The sequence below is a fragment of the Cryptotermes secundus genome, unplaced genomic scaffold, assembly GCF_002891405.2.
Source record: "Cryptotermes secundus unplaced genomic scaffold, Csec_1.0 scaffold1084, whole genome shotgun sequence".
In the NCBI taxonomy this organism is placed as follows: domain Eukaryota; kingdom Metazoa; phylum Arthropoda; class Insecta; order Blattodea; family Kalotermitidae; genus Cryptotermes; species Cryptotermes secundus.
Window position 1 is genome coordinate 586,686 of NW_019724603.1, and position 27,297 is coordinate 613,982.

At 39.8% G+C, this 27,297-nt stretch overlaps 2 protein-coding genes across 3 annotated transcripts in view; one reads left to right on the plus strand and one right to left on the minus strand.

Moving 5' to 3' along the window:
* The window catches only part of LOC111862530 (guanine nucleotide-binding protein-like 3 homolog), a 16,591-nt gene extending 14,554 nt beyond the window's left edge, over positions 1-2,037 (minus strand). Inside the window, exons 1-2 of the mRNA XM_023848013.2 lie at positions 1,908-2,037; positions 167-274 (exon numbers count right to left, since the gene is read on the minus strand). Coding sequence (XP_023703781.1) covers positions 167-274; positions 1,908-1,926 — 127 coding nt within the window. The 5' untranslated portion in view covers positions 1,927-2,037. The remainder of the gene's footprint in view (positions 1-166; positions 275-1,907) is intronic.
* Positions 2,038-2,552: 515 nt separating this feature from the next.
* The window catches only part of LOC111862529 (cyclin-G-associated kinase), a 70,903-nt gene continuing 46,158 nt past the window's right edge, over positions 2,553-27,297 (plus strand). For both annotated transcript variants that reach the window (XM_023848011.2, XM_023848012.2), the window contains exons 1-12: positions 2,553-2,854; positions 3,092-3,153; positions 5,252-5,311; positions 7,692-7,806; positions 8,670-8,809; positions 13,824-13,949; positions 16,272-16,497; positions 18,116-18,262; positions 18,598-18,973; positions 20,849-20,991; positions 22,598-22,818; positions 25,358-25,491. In XM_023848011.2, coding sequence (XP_023703779.1) covers positions 2,722-2,854; positions 3,092-3,153; positions 5,252-5,311; positions 7,692-7,806; positions 8,670-8,809; positions 13,824-13,949; positions 16,272-16,497; positions 18,116-18,262; positions 18,598-18,973; positions 20,849-20,991; positions 22,598-22,818; positions 25,358-25,491 — 1,883 coding nt within the window. In that variant the 5' untranslated portion in view covers positions 2,553-2,721. The remainder of the gene's footprint in view (positions 2,855-3,091; positions 3,154-5,251; positions 5,312-7,691; positions 7,807-8,669; positions 8,810-13,823; positions 13,950-16,271; positions 16,498-18,115; positions 18,263-18,597; positions 18,974-20,848; positions 20,992-22,597; positions 22,819-25,357; positions 25,492-27,297) is intronic.

Below are 27,297 nucleotides of genomic sequence, written 5' to 3' on the forward strand. Positions count from 1 at the left end.
AGCAAAAAAAGGTTGAGAACCACTGATTTAGTAGACCCAAATTCTTCTGTTGTATACTCATTTACATTTTCACACTGCTGGCATAGGTGATGCAGTAGGAGTCACAAATTATTATTCTTTAGTCTGAAAACATAAAAATTATTAAAGATTTTTATTTTAATCTTACTTTTTCCTGGATTCTTCCTCTTTTCACGTTTCACTTTCCTGTTGTGTTCTCGCACTTTCTTCTCAATTTTATAACGTTTCCGACATGATATCCTCTTGCTTGTCTTCTCTGGAAATCAAGAATTCAACTTAAATTTCTATAGCATATTCATTCAAAGTACTGGATTTCACATAAAAGACTAATCAAAATTAATTCATGCACCTTATATGTTTTGAAGATAATTAAATATATATTACTGTTATTGAAACATAAAACCACATTTATTAAACTTTCCAGAAGATATGAATATTTGAAATATTCTTTTATTCATGCAAGTAAATAAATAGTCTACCAACCAGACTGAATCCTGAATGTACAGACACCCCAGTCATCAATGTAAAATATTCTGTTTCATTCTGCATTTAATGTCAAGGCCTACAGTGAATTTTACAGCTCTTTTCAATCATAAATGAATACAAACCACAGAAATCCACCAATTCACAATTAAACATGGCATTAACCGACAGTTTATAAGTCAAATGTGTGTAAATAGATTATATGCATTTTATGGATCCCAAGCACTACAATGTGGAACAAGGTGAGTTACAATAAACCTAAACAAAGAATTCCAGGCAGAACTCATAAAGCCTACTTTCCTATGGTACTGACTTTCATGAAGATTAGGCTTTAATTTAGATAGAAAGTTTGTGTTCAAATTCTTTTATGTTTGGTTTGAGGTTCTGATAGCATGACTGTCAATAATACTATCTTCCGGGTTATGCTGCCATACAGTCTGGTAGATGCTAAGGAGACATTTTGGAGGACTGTCATGCTTCCATCTGCAGGGTCCAAGAGTAACAGCACGTCCAGCTCAAACATATCAGTATCTTCCATGGACCAAATCATAAGACACGCAATACAGACTGAGCTCCATTCCAGCAATATGAACGGGCAGGATAGCTTCTGCCTAAGCAAGTCAAGGAAACCTCTCATCTGCTCCCAGAGAGAATGTAGAAAGCCTCTCTTGAAGGATTTCTTTTAATGTGGTTCTCCAAGCAGGCCATTGCTCCCATTGTACAATGCCCGTTTCAAAGCACCCATCTGCCCATCCCGTCTTTCCTGGTCTCTTCCTTTCATTTCCCACCATATTCTGCCTATAGCCCATTACTTACCATACCCATTTATACTTTCTACTGGTCTTTCTTGCCACTATTTTCCCTACCTCATCCCATATGGGCTCATTCGGCTTCTCCCTTGATTATCTTAGTCTTTGACCCTGAATATGTAGCCAGTACCTTCCTCCCAAATGTGTGTATACTTCCACCAACTAAAAGATGAGACATCCTAGAAGAGGGTACACTTTACATTTTCTGCCTACATTAGTTTCTTAAAAAGAAAGAACACAAGTACAGTGTCGCTATGTATGTTTCCCCTTTCAATTTTTTAACAAACGGTGCGCTTTTCATGACTCGTGTGTAGTCAATTTGTACAAGTCACCTTAAACATTTGTACACCTCAGTAACACTACCGAGACTTTACCGTCTGATTCCAGACTTGTACCCAAAATGATCACTTTACCACTCCTTATACAATTTATATTCAAAAGACGGTTGAATATACTATTGACCTCCGCGAAGTCACAACCGTCATCTTATTCTTGGATTATTAACGGCACCAAATTAAAACTGAAACTGATCGTACATACAAATCAAATATTATTACAAGCCTAGCTTAATGCAGTTTAAACTTGCTGTAATCTTACTAAGACATAATTTGGCCATGCTTCGCTACACGTGTTCAGCAGAAAAGTGGTTCGAACGGTCCAAACCACATCACATTACACCACAGGGCCATAGAACATTTGACGGTCAGAGGCCCAGAGGCGTCAGAGGCATGGAAATACCTCTCCAGCAACAGCCACAGATTACCAGCGATCAGCTGTGGTCGATATCGTGAACATCGTGAAGTGGCTGCCAACTAAATTTACATCGAACAATGTTAATCTGGGATGTGGCTCCGTGTAGTCTGGTATAGGTTTACTGACGTTTCGGAGAAATCTACTGCGTCCCTCTTCAGAGTCAAGTACGTAGCCCCGAAACTCTGTAAACTTCTACAAGACTACACAGTGTCACATCCCAAAAGATAATATTTTTTCTTTGTCACAGCCTTAGACGGTCACTTAAATTTAAATTATCCATTCTGCTTCACAAAGCAAAATACAGTACATCCAAAATTCTACCAGACTACATGGTGGCACATGCCAGACAATGGTACTCTTCGTATCGTATGTTCATTCGTATGTTATTGAGACATCATATCACCGATACAGGAAAAGGCGTTTTCTATTAAATAGTTATCATTACAGGAAGACGAACATCAAAAACATTTGTATAGTGCAGGCCTACTTTCAGTACATGGCCTACGTCGATGCTGTAGATTAAACTTTCTAAACAATGGCTACTACCCAGACATATAAGGTCTTTGGCCGGAAGTTAGGAGGCTTCAACTCAATGGGGGTTGAAAAGTCGTAAATTTTTGTGTGATGTTGTTAAGATAAAAACGGCTGTACCTTAAAAATGTCTGATCTATTTAAGTCTGCAATAGGGTATTTTAGTAGTAGTAATGCGTCTGGTGCTGAAAATGAGTTTATAGGTCAAACGGTTGAAGTAGGAAACGTAAAATTAAGGGTGAAGAAAGTAATTGCTGAAGGTAGGATTGATATCAATATTATTTTGACATCCTTAACATTTATAAATATAGTATTGTATTGAGTTTGTTTGAAGCACTTGAGCATATGTAACATCATAATATACGGCAAGGAAATTCTCTGTTTTTATACCTACTACAGCATTTTTGTCACGCATGACATTAAATTGACAGCAGCTGTCAAACTTTCGTTTCCTTACAGCTTTCACGAAAGGATTTATAAACATAAAATTGTTTCAGGTGGATTCGCGTTTGTATTTATGGCACAGGACCCCAATACAGGGAAAGACTATGCTCTAAAGGTTAGTGATTCGACAGTGTGAAAGTAATTATTGCTGTTAAACACAGAAGATCCTAACAAATCAAAAGACTGCCTTGAAGACCATTGTTTAACGAGATAAATAGTAATATTTTGTATTCACTCATTATGTTCAACTATTTAGAATTATAAGAACGTTTGTTTAAGATTATCAGTTACTTAATTAGGGGTTAAAATAAAAATTGGCTCTAAGTAATATTTCGCTAGTCCTTATTGAGATCAAGTCACTGGGCGATATAGTTTGACGCTTGCGATGGACATTCACTGTGGATAACATGACAACAATTTTTCTTTTTTCTTTTTCAGTCTGAAAGTAAATACTGAGAAGGTTCTACAAATAGACCTTGATTAAGTTATGACACCTCCTTCATCAGTTTGTATTGTTTTTCAATTAGCTATCATTGATAACAGAAATCTTAAGGTCATAAAGTGTGAAGACCAAAGCCCTCGGAATCCAAGCCATGTGTTAATAACCTGTTGTATATTTTATTTCAGTCTATTGATCTCAGAGAGCTCTCTTGATCATTCATAAATTAATATTTACATTGTAGTTGGCTCTCTTATGACAGAGCCTTATCCATTCCTCTGTGTCCTCCCATAGTATTCCTCTTATGTCTGTGTGTTATTAACAGATTCTTGGAGTTGTGTATAAGGATTCCACTTTATTTCTTCTACCTTCAGGTGGCGCATACACTCATGGAATATAACAGTGTGAGCTGCCTGTTTTAATTTTTACTGCAGCTGTCCTGTCCTTGTTTCGGGAATATCCTTTTATTCTTATTTCAGTGCTTAATGTTGTACCCACACATGAAGCTGTGCCCATATCTTTACCAATTCAAAAGCACATATATACTCTCCTACTTTTATTTTTATTGCAGCAGTTACTGACACATATATTTTCTTGTTTTTAAGGTTGCTGAGGCGTTTTGATGCTTTTTTGTTTATACCTCTAATGTTCCACATGGTAATAGCTACGTTTTTGATCAGAGTAGTCTTTGTGTGTTGTGCATTATTGTTAGCCATTGTATTCATCCAGTTTGTTTCATTAGACCTGCAAGTAATTTGTTCCCCTGAACATGTTACCACTATTTTCTAGAGTAGACCACTGACAAGGCTGCCACCTTCAAGCTGTTTGGCCCAGCTTCTTGGTATGTTGCCCGCACCATGAAGGTTGCCTTGTCCACTTTGTCTATCAGATAAGTTGAGTCATACTTTGACGTCTTACTGCTCCCCAGGTGACAGTTTAGAAATTCAGATTTAGACCTACCCCACTTCATTGAGTGAAACACTGTTTTTGATGGGTTCTTCTAACTTACAATTTCCTATTGTCTTGTAACAGGCATAGCTTCCCTAGCATACTAGCATAACTGGTTTATTGGGTACTGGGCCCCTTGACTATATCAAGAGATCAAGTCTTATGAATGCCACTGCTGAATTTCTTTAACAAAATTTCACATGGAGAGTTCTGTAATCAGGGACATAATAATGTTGTGTAGTCTTGTGAAAGTCAACCATGATTACAGAGGAACATGTTGCTATCATCTTGAAGGCTAAATAGTAAGCCAGGCTGCCTGCTGCATGCTTAATTCTGGTTTCTTTATGGGCTTATTCTTCATCCCTGAAGATGGAGGTGACATGTTCCTCCTAAACATTTGTTGGCTGTCACCATGTCTCTGCAAAGTTGCTGCTTGAGAACCTCTAATCCTACGTCATGTTACATGTTTAGAGGCTTTCTAGCGAGGTGATGTCACAAATGTAACTCTCTCTGGAATGTGAATAAATAGAAGTCTGTAATACTTCAAATGAAAATGAAGGGCCAAAGTAATTAGAAGGAATAGTAACCACTGTTTGAAAATGTATAAATTTCAAAAGTATATAATATGTGAATATTCATAATTAATATATTTAAAGTATGAATTAAAAATAAATTCAAAATTAACATCTAGTACATCTAGTCTAGCCTAGGTTGGTTGCAGTAGATGGTATCTCTGAATTTGTTGTTAGTCATGTGTCATAATAATGACCTTCACTAAATTGTATGAATCAAAAACTTCTGTAATTATGAGAATATTTTATTTCAGAGGCTGATTGCAGCAGATGAAGATTCAAACAATATAATTAAACAAGAAATTAACATTCTTGTATCCTTTTGAAAATTATTTTACAGAATATGTGGTACATTCTCCATCTTATCATCATGTATTGATGTGATGAGTGTCACAGCCACGTGTAATATGTATTTTTTTTAGTATTAGTATTAGAGGGGGTGGGTTTCCCCGTGCACTTAGACCAGTTGTTGGTCCATTGTGCATCCCCCTTTAATTTCTACTGTCTCCATACCCTACTGATACTGGTGCGTGCTATCAGCCCCGTTCAGCCAATGAGGTCGGCCCTCGGTACCTGATATTTCCCCCATCTACCAGAGGGATTGGAAACTACTTGGGTGGGAAATTTGTTGCCTAATTTTGCTCAGAGGTCTCCTAGAGACATGAGGATCTTTTACGTGCCGTAAATCTACAACACGGGACCCACGGATTAAAGTCCCTCCTGGAGGACTTGTTCCCTGAATTTTTCCGCCCTTAAAAATTCCACGACCTCCGCCGGGTTTGAATCTGCGTACCTTGAGTCATGAGGTGGGAATGTTACCCCTAGATTACGGAGGCTGCTTACATGTAATATGTATGTGTATAGTATGCTGTCCCTTGTCCCCCTGTGGACCATTGAGGGAACAGTGGGTATAGTCAGATGGTCAGTCATCACAACCCATGTTGCTCGTCATGCCTTTATGATAATATTTGCATGGCTGTCCGTCGTTTGATCATATTTGTGCTGGGAACCATGAACATTTTAGAGTGAATCCTGTATCGGTATCAGAGTTGGCAGAGCAGAATCTCAATGGCGTACTTCTTGAAATGATCCCTATATCTTATCATTATTGCTAGTCCTTTGGTGTCCTTGAAGTTTGTCTGATGCTTTGCCTCTACTAACACTGGACATCTTGACAAATTTGACTTGGTCCATCCTCGTCCATCAATCTAGTAATACTGTAGAAGATTACTAATGTCGTCCGGTGTGATTGATAAATGTTGCGTTCTTTAATCTTTCATTCTTTACATGTTTTGGTTGGACCGACCACCTTCAGAAGGACATTATTAATACACTGTGATAGCAGTGTCTGTATATATTGATAATGACCGATGACATTGTAATAGTAGTTTCTGTATGTATTCATAATGTCTTTCTGAAGATGGTTGCTCCAACTGAAACATGTAAAGGATGAAAGATTAAAGAACAGAGCATTTATCAATCACACTGGATGGCATTAATAATTTTTTATACTTTAGACATCTTGACAACTTCAAGAAGTATATGAGATTCCATCTAATCTGTTCATCATACCATACCAGCAGCTTGCTTGAGCATAATGGAGTGGCAACCAGTGTGGATTGTGATGACTGAATGTCTGACTCCATTCAGTGTTGAATTTCACCACTGAGATACATTGGTGATGGCAGAGCCCCATCATCGGACTAGAGCATCAGATAAACTTGAGGGACATCACAGTATTGCCAAGTATGACAGCTGTACAGACTGCTTAGTGAAGGAGGCCAGTGAGATCCTGCTAGCCCCAAGTAGTTAGTTATTGTTAGTTATTGGAGAGGGTGGGTTTCCCCATGCACTTAGACCTGTATTGGTCCATTGTGCTTCCCTCTATGATTTCTACCAGTCTCTATATCCTACCGGTACTGGTGCATACCATTAGTCCTGCCCAGCCAGCAAGACCGGCTCTACTAGCTGAGAGGTATCTATAATGCTTCCCCCATCTACCAGAGGTATTAGAGACTGCTGTTGGGCGGGAAACGTCTGTAAATTTGGCTCAGTGACCTCCTTTGGAGATATGAGGTTCTTTTACGTGCCGTAAAGCTACGACATGGGACCCACGGCTTAAAGTCCCTCCCGGAGGACTTGTTCCCTGAATTTTTCTGCCCTTAAAAATTCGATGACCTCCGCCGGGTATTTGAACCCGCATACTACGAGTCATGAGGTGGGAACGTTACCTCTAGACTACGGAGGCCGCTTAGCCCCAAGTAACTCTGACAGGGATATGGCATTCACTCTAATCCATTCATGGTACATGGCCACTGACCAGGAGGCCCATCTGTAAGCATCATAACGGACCAGCAGGCAACGTGGGCTCTGATAACTGCCCGTTTCCATTTATTGTTTCCACAGAAGTTTTGTACGTGGACAGGACATCACTGAATATCAGACTCAGCCCACTGTTCCTTAAGTGGTCCACACAGGACAGCTGATGTGTATTCCATGTTGGTGCTACTGGTTGACCTGAAGTGGAGTGTGACCATTTCCACTATATTCTGAGTTCATAATGATCATTAACAGTTATCATTACAAGCCTAGTAGTGGAAATGTGAAACGTGAAATAATTGCACGATATTGTCTCAGTTTTGATAGTGACAGATGTTCACACACAGATTTGCTTCTTTAACTTACACTTCTTAGAGGAAATTGTCAGGACATCCTAACATCATCCAGTATCTCTCGGCGGCTTATGTTGACAAATCAAAATCAGGTCATGCCTGTGGTGAATATCTCCTTGTTACCGAACTGTGCACAGGTGAGTTATCCTTTGCTTCTTGCAGTTCCTCTTTTCATATGGTCATTAATAGTGTGGCAGTGAACATGTTGGTCATTAATTTAGATGCAAGGAATGATCATGTAATTCACTTGGATTATTCTTGTGAAGAAAACTTTTGACGTGTTTTAATATTGCTTTATCCAAGTCTGTCGAGGATACATAGATATGCCATGGGGTAAGCAGATTCAGTGAATGTTGGGGTTAAATGAAAATGGAAGTTACACAAACGAGTCTTCACTGAAGAGCAATTGAATATTTGTTGCAGTAGATCTGTTACTCTTCTAGCTCAGCGTGATAGAACCAGCTCAATTGGAGACTTACAGGTCTTGCCGGGGGGGGGGCATGCATGCATTCATGCGTGTGTGTGTGTGTGTGTGTATGTGTATGTTTTCCCATCCCTAAGCATTTTAAATGCTTTCATGTAAAGGCAAAAAGGTAAATTTTTCTATGTGGTTATATAATTAAGCACTACACCATGAAGGCGTATGGGGGAGTGGATGTATAGATCCACATTTTCTTAACCTCGGCACTAGCTGGAGGTGAGTGGTCAGTTTCACGCCTCTACCGCTTTACTCCCTGGGGAAAGAGTCCCTGGTACTCATTGGATAGGAGGTTGGGTGGACCAAAGATCTAGTGTGGATGACATGCAGAAGAGAAAATTCCAGACCCTGTCGGGACTCAACCTCCAACTTCTCACCATCCAACCCGTAGTCAGTTTCTATACCGACTACACTATTTCAAATTGCCTTTTAAATTATAATATGTTTCAGAACTATTGATGTCTTATGATATTATACATACCTCTGCATATACATCACCATGAATACTTGTTATGTTTCCAGGTGGAAGTTTAGTGGATGTCTTGACGAATCGCAGTTCTCCACTACCTGTAGATGTAATATGTAGAATTTTCTGGCAGACTTGTAGAGCAGTCCAACATATGCACAGTCAGCAGCCTCCAGTGATTCACAGAGATCTCAAGGTACTGAGTTTCAGATAAAGACAATCTTATTGCAGTTAATATCCTGATTTTTCGTATATAGTTTTAATGTGTGTCGTCCATGAAGAAAAACTGATATAATACTCTCCAAATAAGCAGGCAACCAGTACTTTTGTCTTATGAATTGTGGAAGTTTTTTTGATATTGAGGGAAACCACATGAAATTCCATCAACCCTAAGAGAGAGAAAGACCTGCAGTAGCAGTTGGAATTTTTTATCTAACTTTAAACTGAATTTAACTGAACACATTATCCTTCTAAAAATGTTTGTGAGCTGTGATGTATTTTCTTGCAACCCATATTCATCCCTGCATATTCAATACCATCATTTTCTTTCATCATGAAGTGTTTTTTATATTCTTCAAGAGCTGTTTTTGTTTTTGTTTTCTTTCTCTGACATTCCTCCTCATACCAGTGGTCCAGTTCTTGGGTGTCATAGTTTTATTCCATTTTTATACTTGCTCTCCTAACCACAAACATGATAATTTACTGCCTATACTGTTAGTATAGTTGGTATGGTATAGCGACTGGATACAGGCTGGACAACCGAGGGCTTGGAGTTCGAGTCGTGGTAGGATCAAGAATTTTCTCTCCTCCACTTCATCCAGACTAGCTCTGGGGTCCACCAAACCTCCTCTCCAGTGGGTACCCAGGGGCTCTTTCTCCAAATATAAAGCAGCCAGAGCATGAAACCGACCACTCGCCATACATCCACTCCCCCATACCCCTTCATAAGCATAGGAACAACTTTACTTTTACTATATTAATTCCCTGTAGTGAGAAAATGGTACAAATTGTGGATGTGAAAGAGATTATAACAACCAGGTATTTAGTGAGACAGTAAAATGCCATGTTACAGAACAGTTAAGTCAGTAAAGGGACTGGCTATGGGCTGGATGAATAGGGTTTGTTTCCTGCCACACGTTATTATGCTCTTCTCCGTTGCAATGTTCCTGTGGAGTTGTACTGTGTGTTCCTTTCTGGGGCAATGTGACTAGAATGTGATACTAACCACTAATCTCCAAGTAATGAAAAGCTTAGTAATTCATGGAGATTTACCTCCACATCCTTAAGTACAGGGATCACAAGTTTATGGTCTCCTGGGATGTTGCGCAGTGTAGTTTCATAGTAAGGTTCCTGTGAAATGTTGGTGCTTATCTGTCAGACTGCACTTTGTCATGTTTCAGAAGACAGTAATGTTATTACTTATGGCCAGGTGAACCTCAAATCGTTTGACAGGGGTTTCAACTTTATCCTTAAGCTTTTATACAGTGAAATCTCAGTGTTACATATTTCTCTGCTTATTAATATTTCTTCTCAGCAGTAAAAATGCTTATACTGAAATGATAGGCTGCATACAAATACTAAGCAAGTTCATTTAGTTGTAATACTATTGACATGTATTCAGGAGATCCCAAGTTTGAATTTTGACTGGGACACCAGCTATCATCATTGAAGTTTTTGTGGTTTTCTGCAGTACCTCTAGGCAAGTGCTGGGATAGTACCTTAATTAAGCTGTATATAAACTGTTCCTGTAACAGGCCTTGAAGGCCCATAGAGGTGTGAGACATTGAGGCTCCCACATCTTCTAGACAGTCGGTTCATTGATGGCGGTGAGGTTGTCAGCCTTACGCACCTGCAGCCCTTTACCCCCAGGAAAATTTCTGGTACGCGTTTCTGTTAGAGGCTGAGTTGACCCCAGGGCAACAGTGCGGCTGGAAGGATTGTGTCAATTGAAAAATCCAATGACCTCATCGGTCACATTTGTGGTTCTTGTGCTGGTGTTTATGAGGAATGCTGTCTTCTGGGATGTGGCACCATGTAGTGTGAAAAGTGTCTATCGATGTATGGAATAAATGTGGGGCACACAGTAATGTAGTTGGTTGAGGCACTATGCTGCAAGCTGGAAGGTTGCAGGTTCGAGTCCCAATTAGGTGGATTTCTTTCAGTTTACTTAATCTTTCCAGCTGCAATGTGGCCCTGTGGTTGACTCAACCTCTAACAGAAATGAGTACCAGGAATCTTCCTGGGGAGTAGAGAGCAGCTGGTATGTAAGGCTGACAACCTTACTGTCATCTGTGAGCCGATTGTCTAGGAAATGTGAGAGCCTCAGTGTCTCACAACCCTATAGGCCTTCACAGCTTGGTACAGGGATAGCTCTGCCCTTTCTTATGGAAATAATGTACTACCTCTGTCTTCAGAGATGCACTTCTACCCTGAAGATGGAGGCATGTTCCTCACCAAACAGTAAAGGTATACCATACTACACAACTTCACATCTCAGAAGACAGTAATGTAACTACACTTGGTCCTAAACACCAGACTTACAGGTATCCCCTTCTTCAAAGGTGCTCGTCCTGAGCAATTCCATGGTCCAGCATTCGTCGATCCATTGTTTCACATTCATTGATCTCCCATTCACTCGTTCTAGCTGGAGAGGCCGGTGCTTCTGTGTTACCGGTTCCTCCACCATGCGCTATTCCATTTTCCCGTTTCAGAGGGGGTCGACCCCTCCACAGTGTCCAGTGTCTCACCTCTCTTAATCTACTGGAAATCCAGATGGTTCCCTTCATGTCCTCTGACTCGAGAGCTTGTCCAAGGGCCTCATGTAATGTCTTCATGCTCCTAGGAATGGATTTCTTGAAGTTTCGGCTCCTTATTCAACTGTTATCCCCCAGGTGCGCTCGACGTCGCTTCCAGATTGCTCATCTTTTCTGGGATCTTGCTGCAGCATTGACCCTGTCCCTGTGTCTCCTACGCTGTGCCGCTTCTGCGCGGCAAGTCATCCTGATTCTCTCAGTGGCCTGTTCCTTGCACGGTCGACACTTTTCCTGGGTCTTCTTCGCCCTGAAGATGTCTCTCTTGAGTCATGCCACTGTTGCACGGTGGGTCAATTTCTTGTCGTTGTTCTTAGTCCTTCGAAATGTGGTGATGGAGAAGGATGGAGAAGATCAGTTGGACCGATTATGTGAGAAATGAAGAAGTGTTAATTAGAGTCAGTGAGCAGAGGAATGTCCTACACGAAATAAGAAAATGGAAGGCTAATTGGATTGGTCATATCTTACGCGTAACTGCCTTCTTAACCCGTTGCCATGGTTCGACGTGTATGTTTCGTCAGGGATTTAAATCGTCTGGGGGGGTTCGACGTGTATGTTTCATCCAGCTGCACACCTACGTTATAACGCCCATAATAATTGATGGTTTTGCTGTNTTTGCAGGAGAAAGCTCTAGATCGTATCAAGTGGAGGAACTGTTTTGGAAGAGACTGTGGACCTGTCATCTTGACAGATTACAGATGAATGAATGTTCTTAGTCTGCCATGTCACTTTCACGTGGCGGCTCGTCCCTCTTCTGGCGATGACCAGTCCTTTTCTTTGGCACCCATCCTGACACTGGGTCCTTTCATTCATCTGGCGGCGATGCTCCATGGCTAGTTTTCGGTCCTTATGCCTTTTCTTCTTCAGTTCTCTGACCAGCATTACTTTGGCATCTTCTTCGGGGACCTCTTCTTGTGCCATCTCAGGTTTTCTGTCCACTGAGGTTGGCTTTTCTTCTCCTAGACGTGCCTCCATCGTCTCTTTTCGGGTATCCTTTGTCTCAAACCACATCGAGCGGATTTCTTCTCGTCAGGCTTTCGTGTCGGCATCCACATTTTCTCGCCAGGCTTTCATATTGGCATCCATTCTTGCCAGGAAATCTTTGTCTTTCTTCCTATCAGCGTCTGCCTTTTCTTGGCCAGCTCTGATTTCCTTCAGCAGCAGTTCCATCATCTGCTGTGGCAGTATAATAGTCAGTGCACTCGTAAGTTCAGTTATTCGTCAAGGCATGTTCAAGTTTGTAAACAATTCTGACATCAATTTGTCATGTGTTGGGTATGTGATGCGACAAATAACCTCACGCCATTTAGGATCTAGTGAATTTGTTCCACACTTGCTCTTACACTTACACAATTAAGGTGTCCCAGTTACTGCCATCTGCAGTATCACAGTTACTTCCTGGGTTCAACTGTCTTAAATCTATTCACCTGATACAGCTTAACAACAACTCGTGGCTGCTGCCTTCCACTGCACTTGGCGACTGCTAGACTTCCACGGGTCTTCTGTCTGGCTTCACAATCCTCACTGGCTCACACACCACTCAGCTGGCCTCTTTTACTGTTCCCTGTTGCCCTGTGGTAACAGCAATGTCCCCTGTTATGTCACAATGGGAAGTGGTGTTGACTGGCCTGTTACTGTAGCAGCGGCAGCGGCTCCTATGCTGTTATGTCACTGCAGGGGGGGAGTTTACTGAGCGTTACGTAATGATGGAAGGAGTGGGGCAGATGACATCACTCGCAGAAACACAGAGTTCATGTGACCCATACTTCCTGTTGCGCCATCCATGTTACATTATGAATGACATGAGAACTAATTCCTGTAAACAGTCAAGTTCTTCTTGGAAGAATAGCTCATGAACTATTATTGTAGGGAGATGTGCTGCAAGGTTGGCAGCTACCATGAGTCACCCATTCAGTGGTAGAATGCCTATGTTTACATTCAAATTTGTCTCTGTGATTTCTTGGTTATTTCAAGGTTTGAGTGTTTTGACTTAAGAAAACTGTACATACAACTGAGGCTTTGGATCTACAGTTCATAAGTCGAGGATCAAGAGTTTGCATTATGTTGAAATACGTAGGTCATACTGAAAGTCATGAGCAACAGTTTTTTGTAAAGTAACATGCTTTATTATTGACAAACCAAATACACCAGAAGGGGAATTTTCAAACTCCCTGAACACTGGGAGAAATGTGTACAAAGAAGTGGCGATTATGTGGAAAAATAAAGAAAGCTCTATAGATTGAGGTGGTGTATTTGGTTTGTCAATAATAAAGCATGTTACTTTACAAAAAATTGTTGCTCATGACTTTCAGTACGACCCTAGTATGCTGTAGTAAGATTTCAGTGTAATGTGTAAATCATCATCACTGGTATATTTTGGTTTGTTCTTTAATATGTTAGATTGAAAACCTTCTGCTGGGAACAGATGGGAGCATCAAACTGTGTGACTTTGGTAGTGCTACAACACAATGTTTCCAACCCGATCCAGCTTGGTCTGCTAACCAGAGGGCACTGTTAGAAGAAGAGGTAAATATTCAAACATATCTTCTGATATACCGTGTGTTTCATTAACACTATACTATGGCAACCCTGTTTAATTTACATAGATATAATGTTTTCATTTATGTTCAATTTAATGATCCCATGTCAGTAATCTCAGTGTTAATTTACCTCCATTTTGGATTTTAGTGAGTATAGCAGATCCACTGCTTGTTACAGAAACCTTAACTGGGGATTTTACTGTAATATGATGTGATTGTACCCTGTTCTGATGAATATCCCAACTATTATCAGGTATCACTCACCAGCTGATAGTTTTGTGAGTTTTATCTATGGATGTTTGATCTTTGTAATTTGGTCTGCTCTGTGGTTGGTAAGTAATGCCATTGCATTCTAGGTGAGAGCAACTTCAGCTAATATGGAACTTTGTACCCTATTTTATGTTTAATAGAAATCACTGAAGCAGTTGAATGTAGAAGTAAGCTGAACCAATTCATCCACTGATTAGTAACAGCTCTTTTCAATTGTCCCAGCTGAACAGCAACCTTTTTCTCCCTTACATATGATGATGGAAACATATCCAGGTTTCAGAGTGTTATCTTCCTGGAAGTAAAGGGCTGCTGCCACAGCCCAGAAGCTTCACTTCTGTACTGTTAGTTTGATGAAGTAATGGGAAAACTGTTTTATCCCACCAGGACTCCAACTTAAACCAGTGATAACAAAATTGGAAGAGAATATTGGTCACAATTTGGGTGTGACTATAGACAGGGTTTGGGATTGAAGATTGGATTTATTGACCACTTATACACACAACTCGGGAAGTACAAGCAATTATAGCACCACCACTAATTTCCACAATTCACAAATCACCACAGCACTTGCTAAGCTTTTCCAGTCTGCTGTATTTTCACCAGCTGTTTCCTGGCAGTGGATTCTAACAGTGGAGATTCTTCAGCTTCAAGTGCTCATGTCATCTCTTCTCAGCCTCCCATGCAGAACTCAACTGACAACTGACTAACCTCCATGATGGCGGTCATTTCACACCAACCTTATAATCTTTTCCTCACAGGGTGGCTTTCAACTGAGCACTGTTGCAACTCACTCTTTTCGTCACAGTCACCCCTAGAGAACTCTCTCAACTGACAGCTGACAATTCTCATGACTGGATCACCCCGGTTATCTTCATTATAAGACTGAGTAGAAAACACTGTTTCCAACAGTAACTGAATTGTTGAAGGGGCATGTTTACCATGCTGCTGCATAGCAATGGCTGCTGTCTCATTGTTTGTTTTGAGGTATTTGCCTAGCAGTGTGTCTGTACGTCACAGTATTAAAGGAAAATCGATTAGAAGTAAAACTGTTGCTTTGGGAATTTTCATATGAATTATTTTCACGCCATTGATTTCACCGAGAACATTTAGCTTCTTCATGTCTAACCCTATCATCATCATCATTTCAGCATTATCATATTTTCCAGTATTAGGCTTATTGAGACCTGTTATGAATGCTACAAAATAGAAACCTTCCATTCTTTCAGAGGTCCTCTCTAACTTTTTCCACTTTTGGTTGATTCTTTAAATCCTTTTCTCTAGGAATTCTGTCATAGATCGTTCTATCAACATGTTCTTTCCAATTTGTTCTGCATTTTGAATAAATTCAGTTGTTTGTAGAGTCAGTAGCTCTCTCATTCTTTATTTCTTGTATGACATTAAGAGGTACATCCCAAAGGTCTCATGAAACATTTTTCTGCTGGTATCAGTCTTCTGTCATCAGTTCTTCTTGCTGTACGTTCTGTTGGTATAGTGACTGGGCAACAGCTGGATGACTGCCGAAGTCTTTTACGGCTACCTTTTGGGTCACTAATTCGTATTATTGCTTAATTCAGATGACCTTTGCCCCCAGTTAATCTGGATTAGTGAGGGTTTACCTTATATATCCACTCCCCTGTACAAGTTCATGGCATGATGCTTTGTTAATTGCTTGAACAACGCTGAGCTCTCTTGTGCCTAGAAACTGATAAGTTTTCAAAAATCTGATCAGTCTGTATCCACCATAAAAGGTAAACTGGTTTTTATATAGGATTTGAGGTTCTCATGGTGGTGGTTATGTGCTAATCCTATAGGTTATAATGCCGTATAGTCTGTTGAAAGTCAACCAAGATGTCAGAGGAACATTTTTCCTGCACTTTCATTGTCAGAGAATAAGCCATGGAGTTTTCTGTCTGCTTCATGATGGTTTCTTGCTTTTCTAATTCTTTGATCCTGGCCTGGCTTTCATTGGACTACTCCACATCTTGTCACAGATGATAGTACTCTTCAGACTGGTCTTTATGCTGTATCTTTCCTGCAGATGGCAAGATACACTACTCCAATGTACCGAGCCCCAGAAATGGTGGACACCTGGAGTAACCACGCAATAACTACAGCATCAGATGCGTGGGCGCTGGGTTGCATCATGTACACGCTCTGCTACATGAAACATCCATTTGAAGATTCAGCGAAGCTGAGGATATTAAACGGGAATTACACAATTCCACCTGGCGATTTGAAATATTCCTGTTATCATGACATTATTCGTAAGTGTATATCTGAGGTATGATTGCTCATTAAATAAATTTAATATAAAGTGTAGTGTGTGTAGGAAGAGAGTAATAACAAACCACTGTGTGAAGTTAGGTCCAGTGATTGAAAGTAGCTCTGTCTAATGGTCCTGACCACTTTTCTCCTGACTTTTACACCTGAGGAAGGAAATTGATCCAGTTTCTGAAGCTTAGGCTATGCAAAGCACTGCAGTGTGAACTCATTCACTCATGGAGCTGAGCCCTTCCTGAGAAGCCGCCAGTTCTGCAGCTGCTCAAGAACTTCACAGCATTTTATGGAACCCGAAGGTTCATTACCATGTTCACAAGATCCAGCCATTGGTCCCTATTCTGAGCCTAATTAATTCACACCATGCCACCCCATCCCATTTCTCTCAGATCCATTGTAATATTATCCTGCCACCTTCATCTGGCTCTTCTCTAAAAAAAGTAGCTTTTTCAATCCTTGATTATGCTTATTTTCTAGTGATCTGTCATTATCGCATGCTTTTTAGTATGTCAGATTTTTATCTTAAAATTTGGCTTGGTTTTATGTTAGATTAAACTAAGTCTGATGAAGCAAATGATCAGTTTAGGATAATACACAACCATAAATCTGTGGGTTGCATAGGAATCTAGGATTGTTAGGGTAATGAAATCCCAGAGACTACAATTGAAGGGTAATCTTGGGAAAAATAAGAAGTAGATAGGATAATATCAATACATTTGTTCCTGTGAGTGAGTTTTATCACACGCAGGTGTTTTGTCTGAACTGCTGTAGAGGGCCAATTCGGAAGGGCTCTGACATCTGTGCATTACACTCATGTATGTTGTCTGGTAGTCTGAGAAATAGAAATGCACCATTTAGGGACTTAGAGCTGTTCCTGCCCTCAAATGAGTGATACCTGTTGTGGTGGGTCCAACAAAAAGAGCCAACCTCAGTCGCTGGATACATAGTAGAGTTTGATTGTTTGAGGCTGCACTTTAACAAGGTCAGCATTTTTCCACCTCAAAAGCACTTTGGAGAAGTAGTTTTCTTCCCTGCCACAAGATGTTGGAAGTAGCTACCTTTTTGTGATTTCTTGGACTTGCATGGATTGGTTTCTGTTCAGTTCTTCTTCATGAAGTAGCACATGCTGCCAAAAATGGCAAGCTAGGTGATAAACTGTCATCTGAGGTGCTGCGAGTGGAAGTGGTAATTTGCGTCCATTGTTTATCTTCTGTCAAAGTTGCAACACTTTTACATTCTACACTTCAACACTGCATGTTTCAGCCTCAAATGGCAATCTTCAGGTGTTACAGATATTTTACTAAAACTGCTACACTGTTTTAATTCGTGTTGAAATCACACACTGTAGTCTTCTTACGTAAAACAAGATAAAATCCTTTAAGGTAAGTTGGCTCTAGGGAAGCAGTTTGTGTTGAGGGGAGATTGATTTATCAAGACTGTGTTGAATAATGGGCTTTGATATTAGTACTGTTGAACCTTCAGATTCTGTTACCATAGTGTTAGTTTTTTTGTAACACATCACTTGATACTGGTATTTAAAAATATGCATTTTTGATGGCTCTACATTTGTCTTATATCATTACATTTATTTTGGTGTTATTTTAGGTGGTTGCTTACAAGTGAATCCAGCTCAACGCATGACAGTGGCTGATATACTGGAAAGACTTGCTGCTGTTGCTGAAACAAGAAATATAAATTTAAAAGAACCTTTGGTCCTGGAAGGCAAACGTATTGATTCCTCTTCTAGTCCAGGTTTGTAAATAGGATTTTGGTGTTGCTTAATATTGTTACATGTTAATGACGAAATGGGGTTCGTATTAATAACTGGATTTATTGAACTCTTATGAATCGTAATGATAGCACTCAGTAGTAATTCATTCAGTTGACTTCTCACTACAGCACACACTAAGTCTTTGCAGTCTGTCTTCACTGGCCATTGCAAGGTTACAGTTCCCAACAATGTGGATTCTTCATCTTCAGTGTTCACTTCCTAATCAGAAATCAGAATCACCGATCTTTAGGTTTGCAAACGTCATAACATGTGTATTATGGTACAGATTCTGACTTGGTTTGTGTCTTCATTGCAGCGCATACTGTAAACGAGCCACCAACTGCCACACATGACAACATGAATTCTTCCAATGCTGTGCATCATCCACCTCCACGGCCACCCCCCGCTAGGCCACACTCAGCCCCAGATACTCATCCAGAGGCTCCCGGCAGACCCTCTCAACCTCCATCTCGACCGTCACCTCTTCCACCTAAACATTCGCCTCTCCACCAGTCTCCATCACAGTCTCACCAGCATTCACATCACCAGTCTAGATCTCAGCAGGGCATGCCAGCGACAGCTCAAGTTGGTGGCAGTGGCGGTGGTTTGTTTTCATCTCTCAGGGGTGGAGCAGGAAATTTTTTGAAGAACCTGAAAGACACTACCGGGAAAGTTATGCAGACAGTACAACAGTGGGTATTATGTTGAAGAAATATCACTGTTAGTCTGTGTCTAAGATGTCTGAGGTTGCATCATCATGACAAGTATACTAGATTCTTATGAGGTCTTCTCGGGTTACAAGCTGTATCATGTGCAGTTGGCAGCCAGCATTTCAGAGATTGCCTCTGTCTCTGGAATGCCAGGCACAGTGATGTGGCTGATTGCACGAAAAGACTTCATTCTGTATTGTTACCATGAAAGCCCGAAATCATATGTTTACTGTATTCTGTTTTCAAAATACGATGGCAATTGACATATTGGAGACTCTGAACAGTCAGGAATTCTTCCACAAGGTTGTCTTCTCAAGATGTGATGTGGCCTCACATATGTTTTTAACAAAGACTAGCATGATGTCTGATTTGTGTAACTCATGAAGAATGCCGTCTTCTGAGTTGTGGCACTGTGTAGATCTTGTGTGAACCAACGTTTCAGAGGAACGTATCCCTCCATCTTCTGCAGACTGCAGTCTGCAGCCACCTGCTCATACTAGTTACTCACTCATGGATTTTTATACCCTGAAGATGGAGGTGATATGTTCCTCCGAAATGTCTGTTCACACAATAACTACACGGCACCACATCCCAGAAGATGGCAATCTTCATAGTTGCCACTGTGAAAGCCTCAAAACTTACATTTGTAACTTGTGCTTGTCTGTATACATGGACTGACTGTCCTGTCCATCTCAGGCTAGAAAAATACTGTTGCCCTGAAGGTTGAGGTGGCAGGCTTTTCCCTGAATACAGGTAACTGTCTACCAGATCAGATTACACTCCCACATCACAGAAGGCAATAATTGTCATGTTCACTCCAGTAATAACCTCAAATCTCACATGTTACTGCATACCCATTCCATTGCTTTGGTTGTTCGTGGTCAGCATTCAGAGTTGGAGTGCTTTTGCTGTGTTCAGCTTTATGATATTGTCGCGTATCGGGCGTATATTGCGACGAATAACTTCACGCCGTATTTTGTATAGCGAATTTTATTTCNCTCAAGAGCATGACACCGAAAATCATCACTTGACATCATAGCATTTGGATATATAACTGAGCTGAGCACAGGTCATAATTCATTCCGTCATTTCAAAGCAGGTTCAGTGTCCACTGTGGAGGTGAAGGAACTGTTTACATAAAGGAAAAGCAGTGGAATGAGGATAGGACAGACAAATGAAATGGATGGGAAATCAATATGAAAGAAAGGACAAAGGGAGATAAAGGTAGAAAAGAAATAAAGGAAAGGGAGAACAGGGATGAGAAACCTGTTTAATCTTGAAGAAGAGGAAGGAATGAAGAGAGAAATGATTGACAGTAGGATGAGCAAACAAAATGGATGAAGGAAAATGTGAAAGAAACAGTTTTACCCAACATCTTTTATAGATATGAAAAGATATAATTTGGGACAGTCACACAACATAATCAAAAAGAAACAAAATAGACACTGCTGTGTGAACATTTGTTTTTATTCATTGTTGATGGTATTGCTACATGTTTGAACCCTTTTCTTGGGTCATCATCAGCCATGCATGAATATTATTTAGCTCCCGAATTGTCATTAATCAGCATGAATTCATATTGTGTCTGTATGGTTATTCTTTATTCTTTGTTATTCCTTTTATTATCTTTCATAGATCATTCACTAGTATTAAACAGTACCATACTTATGGTACATAAGTGCCGTGGCACAAAATGTAATTGTTGTTGAATTGACTAAAGTGATTTGTATAATATTTACATCAAGAAATTTGTATACATATAATGGATGAAAATCAGTGCAACAGGACGCTAAAATATAACATTAAGAAATTTGTAAATAAGGAGTCAGCATATTTTCTTTACTTTGCTTTGTCCAGGAGCATTGCACGCTCAGACCTCGACATTAGTTACATTACATCTCGTCTTGCTGTGATGCCATTCCCTGCAGAGGGCCTCGAATCTGCTTACCGTGCCAATCATATAGATGATGTTCGTGCTCTTCTAGAATCCAGGCATCCAGGTATGCAACTCTCTCTTGGATTATTTATTTTGTAAGGAAAGCTAGGGTAGTGGTATCATGTTTGCCTCTATATCCCTCCCCTGAAACTTTCAAACCAGTGGATAGATTTTCATGACATTTGATGCGAGTTGCATAGCATTGGAAGTAAAATGTGTGCGGAATTCCTTTTGTTTAATTAATTAAGTACCACACCATGAAGGCATGTGAGTTGGGATAATGCAGTCAGTATAGTGACTGGCTGTAGGCTAGACAGGGTCGAAGTTGATCTTTGTGATAAATGTTTGGGATATGCTAGTAATTTTGTTCTTCTTTTCTCGTTAAAAGTACTGAGGTTGCATTCCCAGTTTTGATTGATGTTAGTCTCAATCGAGAAATAGAGCAAGGTGCTTACCCTTTCAGGATCAACCTGAAATACCTTTGCTTCTATCTGCCATGGGCCAATCCCACATATGCTCATTTCTAATCACTTTTATCTTCACACTGGTGCCGAATGCACCCATGTTACATGTTCCTTTAACATGTTTGTTCTCATGCTGGTTAAAATAAGGTTAAGATGAAGAATGCAGAGTGTAAAATATTTTCAAGGGTTGAGCATCATCAGGGAGTGGCATAGAAACTTTCTGTATTCTACTTTAAGCATACTGTGGGAATCAAAATTACCATATTGGAGATTTTGTTGAACATACTGGTGGCATAGTGGTTGAGGGGCTATGCTACAAGTCGGAAGGTCGTGGGTTCAAGTCCCAATAAGGTCATTTGATTTTTTCTAGTTGACCTAATCCTTCCAGCTGCACTAGGCCCTGGGGTTTACTCAGCCTCTAACAGAAATGAGTACCAGGAATTAATTAAATAATTTTCCTGGGGAGTAAAGCGCGGCCGGTGTGTAAGGCTGACAACCTTACCGCCATCTTTGAGCCGATCGTCTAGATAGTGTGGGACCCTCAACGTCTCACAACCCTATGGGCCTTCACGGCCTGGTACAGGGATAGCTTTACTTTTTTTTTTTTTACTTTTACTAGACTTTTCATCCACAGTTCTGCCTATTGAGGGCACAATGCATCCTCAAGGATGTTTCAGATGAATTACAGTAAACCTCTTTTTCTAAGCAAAATCAAGAGGCTAACAAAAAGAAGAGTAATGATTTAAATGTATTCATTCAAAAATCTGGTATGCAGGATATATCAGTGCTTGCAAAATATAGGGGCGAGGGGTTAAAACAGTGACATTCGTGCATGTGCATACTTGAAATTGGAACAAAATGTCCTTGTGTGCTTAGTAAACTAAAGCAATAGTAAGATTTCTTGATCTCTTGAAGTTTGAATTATGAAGATTTGTGTGAGTTAATGAAAATATAAAACCACAATATGATATTTATATAAAATAAGTATCAAATGTAAGATTTGAGGTTTTCACAGCAGTGAATATGAAGAATGCTGTCTTCTGGGATGTGGCACCATGTAGATCTTGTGTGAACCGACGTTTGGCAGGAAGAAGATGGAGACAGAGGCGATACGTTCCTCTGAAACGTCGGTTCACACAAGATGTACGTGGCGCCACATCCCAGAAGGAAACATTCTTCACATATCGTGCTTTGCCAATGTTTCAGGAGGTCGGTACGCCATCTACAATGCATCTGGTCGATCATACACGTCAGGAAGGCTGGGTGGTGGGAGAGTGGTGGATTGTGGATGGAGTATAGCACAGGGCGTGTCTGCGGGGAATATAGTACGACATGCACCTCCACTTCATACTCTATATAGTATTTGCAATGACATGTATGACTTCTTACAGCAAGATCCTAAGAATGTCTGCATTGTACATTGTATGGTAGGTATATTTAAAATTACTGCTAATGCAGCACTTGTGTTAACGTTTTGTTGGCATTTGATACTGTCAACTGTGCCTTTATCACGTTAAAAATTAACTTCTACATTAAACATTACCTAGAGTTTTATTCTGTTAATTTTTGGTTTGCTGGTCATTGTAGCCGTTTGATCTAAGGCATCTTCTATCTTAGCTCGCTCGGAAGCCAGGATCATGGGTTTGAATCCCACACAAGGCATGGATGTTTGGTATGTGTATGTCTTTATTCTGTGATTAGGTAGAGGCCTTGTGATGGGCTGATCACTCATCCAAGGAGTCTTACCATCTGTAAAATGATCATGCAACTGAAAATCAGAGGTCGGCCCAAAGGGGCTGTAGAACCAGTGAGAAAAAAATTGGTTTCAGATATCATTACATTGTATGACACTGAATGATAAGATTAGTGTAAAATAAATTGGTAAGAATATGGAACAAAATTGTCTTGGTCTAATGTATGGTGGAACCCTCATTATTTTTATTCATTAGCTATTTCCACTTTTGTTCAAAGCCATTGCTCCCCAAGGAAGCCTTATATGGGGGTTTCTCTGTATCTTCCTATGATTTACTATAAAGAACTGGGTAAAACTTACAATAGCCAGCCTGTGTGCTGATACTCAGGACATCACAAGTATGAGGCAAGTATGCTAACAATTTGGCCATGACAATGGTGTATAGTATTTCATTCTGTAGGACATATATTACTGAGCATGTTTCTGTAGCAGTGACACTCTGTACTTGAATTTTGATGGTGCTTGGTTCGATTCTTAGCCAAGACACTGGCTGTCTCAGTATGATTTTTTTGGTTTGGCAGTCTCTCCAGGCAAATGCCAGGACACTACCTTGATTAAGTCAGGACTACTTTCTTCCAGATCCTTTCCAGTTCATTATTTACCATTCTTACCATTCAACACTGTGCATGTAGTGTAAGATACTAGCAGTACCCCAAGTTCAGTTTGACTTTTTTCGTGATTGATTCAGTTTCCGTGCATACGAATCTGAACTCTGGGCTTTCAGGCATGGAGTAATTCAGGAGTCATGCAACTCTGATGGCTTTATTAATTTGTTAATGTGATGTGGTCTTATGTGAGGCAACAGGATTAAGCTGTAACTCCTACCCACCTCCCACACTCACACATACACATGCCCATATGTTTTGTACGCAGAGTTAGCTCACATATGAACACACATTATGCCTAAGAATGTAGTGATATAACTAGCTGCACTTGTGAAGAAAATGCCATTGGTGCCAGGCCAATTGTCCCGTAGTACCATCATAGGGGATGGGTGGTGTGAACTATTGCACACATGGTTATATTCCAGCACCCTGTCATGTATTGCTAAATGCTAGTTTGCTTAACTTTTCAATCACTGTGTTTTCATATACAAGTAACATTTCTGATAAGCCAGTTTTGTCTGAGTATAAGTGGAAAGGGTCAGTGACTTATTTTTAGCCTGCTTCTCTTCATGAAAGACAAGGACACATAGGAATATAAGTGCACCATTCTGCCTGCGTATGCCTGCATTTCAAATTTTGAAACACCTGATCAGTCTTAAAGAAACTTAGTATGGGAATTATGCCATCTGATGCCACCTGAGCACTGTATCTTGTAATTTCCCACACTTAATAATAACAAAATGGCAAACACTCGCAAGTGTGAGGCTAGAGTGGCAGTGGTCATATTTAGTTTATGGTCCCAAAATTATGTACCATAGTAGATCTTGGACAAAATATGCAGCTCTTGTTTGTAGACTGTAAAATAGCAACATAGCAGCAATGCAGATATTCTCTTCAGTGTTTGCTACTTCTAATATATACATATAAAAGTGTAACTTCTCTCTCAGTGCTCAGCACACTTGCCATATTTGTTTTAATGACATTGCCTCTTCCCACTGGACAGAAGCACACTCTGCGTCTCCACTCAAACTTCACTATGCGGCTTATATATCAGCTGTCACCCCTTCCATTGGATAGCACCGCACTCCATACGCCCACCCTTACTCCCACTGTCAGATCTACATAGTGGACTGCATTCTGCTCCTGCCATATTCTCCCTGAAAAGACAGACTGAAATATTGGAACGTCACTACTTGGCACAGCTAACCCTCAAGCACCAAGATTAAATATATAGTATGTAAGTTAAGAAACAAAAGAATAAATCTATCTCTGTAACAGGATGTGGAAGCCCGTAGGGTCATGAGACATCAAGGCTTCCACATTTTCTAGACAGTTGGATCACAGATGGCAGTGATATCAGCCTGACACACTGTCCACCCTTTACTGCTCCAGGAAGATCCCTGGTACTCATTTCTGTTAGAGGCTGAATTGACCCCAGGGCCATAGTGCAGCTGGAAGGATTAGGTCAATTGAAAAATCCAGTGACCTCATCAGGAATTAAACCTTCGACCTTCAGACTTGTAGCATAATGCCTGTACCAACTATGCTACCATGCGCCCCCATCTCATATGTACTCCAAATAATGAATGTTAACTTTGTTCTCTGAAGGATGGAAAGGCCACATCTGCAACCCTGGTTTGTGCATTCCTGATGTTTGTAAACATGTTCAACAAGCCTGAAGATGCAGCACAGATGTTTGCAGTTAAGCGTATGCCTCCAGGACTCCACCCTTCAGAAATGAGGTGAGGGACACCGTAAGGTGTTGTAGCGTGTGGTCAAGTCTTCTTCTGCTTCTGCCATCATTTCCATAGAACTGCTCACACAAAGATTGTTTTATTAACAGTTCCTACTAGACATGACTTAGAAGGTGCTAACAGCAGTATTAATAATGAGATTACCAAATATAATAGAAGATTAATTAAATTGGGTAAACTGTTCTCTCATCTTAGTGTTCTTGAAATAGATGAAAATAGCCATTATTATACTAAACATGGGTTTCACTTGAATGGCTGAGGAAAAAAGATGGTTTCTCTTAATTTGGCTCATCTTATTTTTTTCACTTTTAAAAAAGGCAAGTAATTCGAGCAACAATATTATACCAGTTGGCTATTATGGGTTTCAAGCCCAGTTAATTAGTCATTCGTCTGCTGCCAGTTATACTTTACCATAGAATACTGATGAAGGTAACAAGAGTAAACGTATTAGAAAAAAGCCTGTAACAAAAACAGATGATTTTTTATGGGAAAGTTAAACCAAAGTAGTATTTTTAGTAACCAAGATTATTGTAATTTATCACACTTAAATAGATTGAATGGTAAAAGTGGTAAATCATGTGTCTCAATAAATTTTTTAAATATCTACCATCAGAATATCTGTGATTTGAAATCTAAAATCAATGAACTGCTAAATTTCTTATACCCTGAGCTACCACATATCGTTTGTATTAGCGAGCACCATCTAAAGAATGCCGAAATGTACAGCACTGTAATGGAAAATTACGTGGTTGAGGCCAGTTTTTGTAGAAATAATGCTATGAAAGGTGGAGCATGTATATTTGTTCTCAACTACATAAAATTTGTTGCTGTAAATCTTGATACATATTGTGTAGAATTTGATATAGAACTTTGTGCAGTAAAAATTCGACATGAACCATCATATGTTTATATTTTATCTGTTTACAGAGCCCCCTCCGGTAATTTTAGTAATTTTATACTCAAAATGGATGAGGTGCTCAAATCATTATACACATCAAAAACTGAATTAATTATATGTGGTGATTTTAATATTGATTACCTCACTGATAATCATAAAAGAATCATCTCATTTCCCTATTAAACTCTTACAATCTCTTTAGTACTGTTAACTTCCCTACTAGAATAAATTCTACTACTAAAACTACTTCTAAATCAACTATCGATAATATATTTATTGATTACTCCAGAATGTGAAAATTTGAATTATTGCGTATGTATAATGGTATGTCTGATCATGATGCGCAATTAATATTGATCCATGATATTACTGTGCCCCCTCATGTTAAATGTTTATGAATGATAAGAAAAACTGACAAATATTCCTTGTTAAATTTTAATTATAATCTTAGTAATGAACTTTGGAATGAAGTATTTGATAATAATGAAGTGAACGATGTTTACAACACGTTCTTACACATTTTCTTAAGACACTTTTGTAATACTTATTTTGGCTTATTTTGGACTTCATCCATCGTCTAGTATGTAAAAGACAAAAGACCACGACTTTTGTAATAGTTTTCCCAAATGTCTTACTAGACCTCCTACTAATACTAATGTATGGATATCATCTAGTATAAAAACTAAATGTAGCGTAAAAAGACATTTGTATTTAAGCTGTAAGGAGAGTAATAACCCTCATATACAAAGTTACTATAAGCTATAGCGGCCTCCCTAGTGTAGAGGTAACATTCCCACCTCATGACTTGTAGTACGCAGGTTCAAATACCCGGCGGAGGTCGTCAAATTTTTAAGGGCGGAAAAATTCAGGGAACAAGTCCTCCGTGAGGGACATTA